The sequence below is a fragment of the Pangasianodon hypophthalmus genome, chromosome 29 (genome assembly GCF_027358585.1).
Source record: "Pangasianodon hypophthalmus isolate fPanHyp1 chromosome 29, fPanHyp1.pri, whole genome shotgun sequence".
Taxonomy (NCBI): domain Eukaryota; kingdom Metazoa; phylum Chordata; class Actinopteri; order Siluriformes; family Pangasiidae; genus Pangasianodon; species Pangasianodon hypophthalmus.
In genome coordinates, this window is record NC_069738.1 from 1791726 (window position 1) to 1799225 (window position 7500).

The 7500-nt window shown below is 42.0% G+C and overlaps 2 protein-coding genes across 3 annotated transcripts in view; one reads left to right on the forward strand and one right to left on the reverse strand.

Moving 5' to 3' along the window:
• Positions 1-1537, forward strand: part of napsa (napsin A aspartic peptidase) — a 16881-nt gene extending 15344 nt beyond the window's left edge. For both annotated transcript variants that reach the window (XM_053231493.1, XM_053231492.1), the window contains one exon: positions 1-1537. This exon is cut by the window's left edge and continues 1719 nt beyond it. The gene's annotated coding sequence lies outside the window, so the exon portion shown is untranslated.
• A 3772-nt stretch (positions 1538-5309) lies between these two features.
• Positions 5310-7500, reverse strand: part of mief1 (mitochondrial elongation factor 1) — a 3752-nt gene continuing 1561 nt past the window's right edge. Inside the window, exon 4 of the mRNA XM_053231512.1 lies at positions 5310-7500. This exon is cut by the window's right edge and continues 125 nt beyond it. Within this exon, the coding sequence (XP_053087487.1) occupies positions 6807-7500 (694 nt within the window). The 3' untranslated portion in view covers positions 5310-6806.

Below are 7500 nucleotides of genomic sequence, written 5' to 3' on the forward strand. Positions count from 1 at the left end.
CTCAGTGGGGTAAATCAATGGGGTAACTCAGTGGGGTAACTCAGTGGGGTAAATCAATGGGGTAACTCAGTGGGGTAACTCAGTGGGGTAAATCAATGGGGTAACTCAGTGGGGTAACTCAGTGGGGTAACTCAGTGGGGTAACTCCTAACATCACCCAAAATGCAACTCAAATTTCTGTTATTTCATTTTTTCTATATTTGCTTTCATATGAACTTTTCACTAAAACAGCGTAAAGTTAATAACTTCACAAGCCCCAGGACAGTGTCATTGTCTCGTTCTCGCTTCCTCACACACACACCAAATCCCGTCACAGATCACAGCAGCTCGTTTGGCGTTCTGTTTTTTATCGTAAGCTTTAATCGCATTCAGTCACATTCAGCCTGAATACCAAGGCTGTGGGTTTTTTGTTTTTTTGTTTTGTAGTAGTAGTGAACTCAGATTCCTGTTTCATTCTCCCACATTTCTGTAAACAGAGTTTACAAACAGTCTGCAAATTGTTTCTGAAAAGAGTACGAGTGCGAGATGATCTCATGCAGTTAAGGGCTACGTCACGCTACCAAACCAAACCGTACCACGAACACCAGCACAGGTCAAATAAATAACATTAACATTAGCATCAGGAGCTTGGATTGAAAAAAAGAAAAAAAAAAAAACACTGGATCATCGTCTCATTTATGTTTTATGTGTTTAATGTTATTTCCTGAAACGCACTGCAGAGATCTTAAGCACGCTGTAACCTCATGACTGGCTTTAATTTCCTTTCTGGCTCTGTTTAAATGTGTCCAATCACAAGAGCTCTAAATAATGAGAATATAATCTGAGGACATAATCGACTATTAAACCATCAGGTAAAAGTTACAGTCGAATTTCCTGTAAAAAGATCCTGCAGATTTCATAATTTTGTATGTTTTGAAAAGGAGAAACATGACATCATTTAAAAAAAGAAAAAGTCTGGGCAAGTATGTACGTACGAGTATGACGAAAAAGAATTTTTATCTGTTTATAGTTACACTGAATGTCTTGTGCAACAGGTTAGTTCCTGTTGTCACTTACGTTGTAGCAGCTAGAAACACTCGTTCTCTCACCAGAGTCTCTTTTTCTATCGATATATCGAGCTAGTGATGGATTAAAGAAGTAGAAAGAAGCGGGAATGTGACTGAATTACAGCATTCGGATGAAAACTATGCAGAGATTAATGTGTGTGTTTTTTGTTTTCGTAAACAATCGTGTTTAAAATTGATATTTTCTATATAGCTAGTTCTTTAAAAAAAAAAAAAAAAAAAAAAAGAGGTGAATCAGTTTGAAGGTCTTCCTGACTTCCTGGAATTGCAAGATTTTTTTTCATACTTGTTTGACAGATTGTGCAGCTTCCTCATTTCCAGAACGAATTAAACACTTTTGCGCACCTCTGAATTTCATTATCATCAGGACCACTTTGATTTTTTATTTTTTTTTAATTGTTGCACTGAGACTTGGATTTGCACTGCGCTGGCTTTCAGCTATGAAACTGAAATAAAGAAACGTGTTTATTATAATGACTCGCTGTTTTTGTCCCAGTTTGTCTGATGTGTGAGCAGAAGAGCTCTGACTGTTGGGTTCATGCAGCGTGGATTAAACAGCTGCGAGCTCGTCACGGTCTGTCCGCTGGTTGTGCTAAAAATATAACGTTTAGCGCCGTAGTTCCTTTGCTACGGTTACAGATGACGTCTTTTTGAGACATGAAGAGGACGCAGTGCCATGACGGTCGTGCCTGTTGAACGGTCGTCAGTTCCTCACACCTTTTTAATCTTCTCTACTCATATTCATCTGCTTTGTCTCACCTTTAGCACTAGAGCACTAATGACTTTCTCACTTTTTCCAGGGAAACACAATTCATTTCCAGAATTTCAGAGAAACTTTACAGTCCAAATAAGTCTGAGTCAATGCTCTGTACGCTAATAATGAATAAAACAGCGCTAGCTCGTCCTCGGCCTCGGCCTCTAATCAGTCAGAGAAGCGTAGAACAGTTTCACTGGTGCTGTTGCATTTTTTTTTTTCTTTTCAAAAAGCAGTATTTCTTTCATAGGTTTATTTTAAATTTATTTTTATTGAAGAGAGTTTATTTAAGAGAATTTTGCAATTTTTTTTTTGTATTATGAGACTTCAGAATTAGGTTTCATCTGAAAATTTGAGTTTTGACCTTCAGTAAAGTCAAAACATACAACTTTTCAACTTGATTATTATTATTATTATTATTATTATTATTATTATTATTACTTTTCAAACTTCTCAGTAAATATGTAGTTATTTCTTTTTTTCTGCTTGGTAATAAAAACGTGATTTAAAGCGTAGTATTTCATGCGTTTATTTAGCATCACTATTCTGCCTCCCCTCTGTTAGTAAATAATAAAAAATATTGTGAACATTTAAATATATATAAATATATAAATATATAAATATCTCACTATATTAAGCCACATCTTCCTGCTGCGTCGGCTTCCTGTCGGCTTTATTTACTGTGAGCCGCTACAGCAGCTCTGGGTGAAGTTTAATATAAACTTTAAGATCTTTTATTATTATTATTTGTTAAACTGTAGTGAAGGTCATTCGTATTAAATGTACTTTTTAAACCTCGCTCATGTTTGCAGCCGTCTCGTGTCCCGATCACATGACTTCCTGATCACTGTAACGTGAGACGATAATTTAATTGGAGTGTTTGTTAGAAAGAAGAGCAGACGATGGAGTCGCACAGCTGTGATCCTCTACGTATCAAACTGTTCGTAAAGAAGATGAACTTGGTAAAGATGAATTCTCCACTAAACCCATTTATGTGTAAAATTTCAATTTTTTTCTTCACAACCTGAACATGCAAATGACTCTGAATGACTCTGTCTGATAAGCCCCACCCACAAATACCACACTCCATTAAGCCCCACCCACAAATACCACACTCCCTTAAGCCCCACCCACAAATACCACACTCCCTTAAGCCCCACCCACAAATACCACACTCCATTAAGCCCCACCCACAAATACCACACTCCCTTAAGCCCCACCCACAAATACCACACTCCCTTAAGCCCCACCCACAAATACCACACTCCCATTAAGCCCCACCCACAAATACCACGCTCCCATTAAGCCCCACCCACAAATACCACACTCCCATTAAGCCCCACCCACAAATGCCACACTCCCATTAAGCCCCACCCACAAATACCACACTCCCTTAAGCCCCACCCACAAATACCACACTCCCATTAAGCCCCACCCACAAATACCACACTCCCTTAAGCCCCACCCACAAATACCACACTCCCATTAAGCCCCACCCACAAATACCACGCTCCCATTAAGCCCCACCCACAAATACCACGCTCCCATTAAGCCCCACCCACAAATACCACGCTCCCATTAAGCCCCACCCACAAATACCACGCTCCCATTAAGCCCCACCCACAAATACCACACTCCCATTAAGCCCCACCCACAAATGCCACACTCCCATTAAGCCCCACCCACAAATACCACACTCCCTTAAGCCCCACCCACAAATGCCACACTCCCTTAAGCCTCACCCACAAATACCACACCCCATTAAACCCCACCCACAAATGCCACACTCCCATTAAGCCCCACCCACAAATACCACACTCCCTTAAGCCCCACCCACAAATGCCACACTCCCTTAAGCCTCACCCACAAATACCACACTCCCATTAAGCCCCACCCACAAATGCCACACTCCCTTAAGCCCCACCCACAAATACCACACTCCCTTAAACCCCACCCACAAATACCACACTCCCATTAAGCCCCACCCACAAATGCCACACTCCCATTAAGCCCCACCCACAAATGCCACACTCCCATTAAGCCCCACCCACAAATACCACACTCCCTTAAGCCTCACCCACAAATACCACACTCCCATTAAACCCCACCCACAAATACCACACTCCCATTAAGCCCCACCCACAAATACCACACTCCCTTAAGCCCCACCCACAAATACCACACTCCCATTAAGCCCCACCCACAAATGCCACACTCCCTTAAACCCCACCCACAAATACCACACTCCCATTAAACCCCACCCACAAATACCACACTTCCTTAAACCCCACCCACAAATGCCACACCCCATTAAGCCCCTCCCACACAGGCCACACCCCATCAGGCCCTGCCACCGTGTGTCTCACACTAAACATCGCTACTGTTTAAAGTTAATTATTTATAAATGAAATTCTTTGTTTTTGGTTTTATTTTAAAACGTTGAAAGAAATAGTTGACTAAGTATTATTTTAACATTTAATTTTTAAATGAAGTCAAACAATCAGAACAAGTTTACTTTAAATATTTGTTTTTCTGATCTGATTTGTCTCTACTAAGATTATACAATATACTGTTTGTTAAATACACAATAAACACACTGTGTGTGTGTGTGTGTGTGTGTGTGTGTGTGTGTGTGTGTTAGAGTTAAATACTTATGGACAGGGTGGTGTGATGTAGCAGAGTTACCGTTACCATCAGGAAGTTGATTATTTTCCTGTAACAGCACGTCCCTTAGTGTTTTATTCCTCTTACACCACAGCGATTTACCCACGATTACAACTTTTATTTATTAAACAATGTACTTTTTATCCGTTTATAGTTACGCTTCATGTCTGTGAAAGGAGTGAGTTCCTGTCGTCGCTTACGTTATAGCATCTATAAACACTCGTTCCCTCAGCAGCTTCTCTTTATTCTCTCTCTTTCTCTTGACGTTAATAAGAGAAACCGCAAAGACCTCGACATGTTGCAGGGTTTGTGCGAGTCACAAAGATCCAACAGAAACAAATAATCATTTTGTTTAACCATGAGCGTTGTAGTTTTAATACATCACAAGACACGTTACATCATGGTGCAGTGTACTCACATCATCATCTTCATCATCATCATCATCATCTTCATCATCATCTTCTGCCATAAATAATACATTTCTCTGGATAAATAAACCTTTCTATCTGATTTACTAGAGTTTGAGGTGACAAATAGACTGGATATATTTGTTGCATTCACTTTAAAAGGTTTAATTTCATATACAAATAGGTTTCTTAACCTTTATTTATTTATTTTTACTGTTATTTATCATTTGCTGAAGGTCATTTTACTGCTGAAATGTTCAGCTTAGAGCTTAAAGCATCAGACACGACCCTCAACAAATAATAAACAAGGCGAAAATAAAAAAAAAAGAAAATTTAAAGTACCAAAAATATACACACTCAGAGAGTAATATTTTTACGCTACTATTTTTGCTACTGATCTTTTTTTTTTATTATCATCATCATCATCATCATCATCAATAATCCAGGACATTTCCAGTGTTTAATTCTAAAAAACAGACTACTTTTTCATTTTACAAACAGGATTCGATACAATTCTATAATAACAAACACTTTTGAGTTTCACTACAACATTTCCAGCATAAAAAAACCCCAGAAAAAACAAAAACCTCACTCGTGTGTTAGAGGAAATATTTAAAGCGATGTTTGCATAATGATCTCTGATCTCCTCTAAAACGCTTCCATCCTCCGTCACAGCGACGGCTTCTGTCTCGTTCTGCGCTCCGTTTACTCCGCACGGGATTTTAAAGCCATTAACAGAGACACTCCGCGAGCTGAAGAAACCATTAATGGACAAAAATCTAACTCAGGAAACGTTTCAAAATGGACGTCACAGTCGTAAAATTAAACGTTACGGAAAAGCGCACGGATCAAAATGTGATTTGATTTGATAAAATGACATGAAGGTAAGAAAATAAACCTCTAAAATCACGTCACAGTTATTTCACAGCGCTGCTGAATCCTGGACTCTGATTGGTCAGAAGGTGTTGATTAGTTTTCTATAACAGCAGCTCTGACGGTAGTGCAGGTTTATATTAATGCCCTCGTTCTAATACGTTATCGTTTCTATAGTAACAGCTCATTCACAGGGACTCGTACAGCGAACTCTGCTAATAATAAACAGATTCAGATGTTTATGTAACGTTTATGGAAGGAGTCTCCAGTGTCAGCGCTTTGTAACAGTCAGAGGTAACGCTGTAACTAAGTTTTCCGACATCTTCAGAGGAGTTTGCGCTTCTTGTTGCTTCTCGGTAACAGAGAGAATAAAGAGAAGCTGGTGAGGGAGCGAGTGTTTATAGCTGCTATAACATAAGCGACAACAGGAACTCACTTGTTTAAATGTAACTATAAATGGATAAAACGTACCGTGTCATTCTTTGATATATATAAAAAATTTCCTCACTGGTAATTCGCCGTGGTGTAAGAGGAATAAAACACTCGGGGACGTGCTGTTATAGGAAACTGCGCCGTGAAGGACGAGACTCGCGTTTTATAACATCGGCGCCGTTTTATTTCAATTGTTGAATTCGTCAAATCAAATGGCAGGGTTTTGATCTCAAGCACATTCGCTTACATTAGCAACACTGAATGAACACACACACACACACACACACACACACACTTTACACTGCTTTATGAATGAAAACAGCAGTGAGTGAGGTGACCTGTTCAACACTGATGAATCTTAGCAGCAGAATGTTTTAGCTTTTTACACACACACACACACACACACACACACACACACACACACACACACACACACACACACACACACACGCCTTATTCAATTCATTGGTGCACGAGCTAGTTTGGTAGCAATGTCAAGTTTTACATTGTGTGTAATTAATTGTGTGTGTGTATAATGTGTATAATGTGTGTAATGTGTAGTGTGTGTGTGTGTGTGTAGTGTGTGTAGTGTGTGTGTGTGTGTGTGTGTGTGTTACACAGTTCTGAGCAGGCTCTCGGGGTCTGAGAGCGAGCAGTACAGTGTGTACCCCAGTTCGTCGACCTCTCGCGGCGTGAGCTCGCACAGCAGGTTGACCTTGGGGTCCAGGGCGCACGGCAGCCTCCCGGCCTCTAGGTGTCCCACGAGCGCGCGGATGAGCTGCGTGAAACGCTCGGCCAGCGCCTCGCGGCTCCAGTCGCGCTCGCTCTCGCTCAGCAGGAGCACGGCGTTGGCGAGGTGGCTGGCGTTCAGCGGCGTCAGCGCCGGGTTCAGTTTGCACACGGCTTTGGCGATTTTCAGGCAGACGCAGCGGCAGCCGTTATCGTCTCGGTCCAGAGTCAGCAGCTTCGTCGTCTCCGCCGACCAAAAGCTCTGCCTCCAGAGGTTCTCCCGCTCGCGGTGCGGCTTGCCGATCAGGGACGCGCCGTCCTCGGAGACGAGCAGAGGCAGGAAGTCGACGTGGAGCCGTCGCTCGGGGTCGTACTGCACCTCCAGAGAGAGCGTGAGCGCCTCCGTGTGCGACGGGACGGCGGGACGGACCACGTAGCCCAGCACGCTGCCGATCGCCGGCCAGTTCATGCTCCCCGTCACCAGCTTCTCGAACACCTCCAGCACGCTCTTCGGCGAGAGGTAACCGCCGATCAGGCAGCGGTCCCAGAAGCTGCAGCCGCGGGGGAAGTACTCCAGG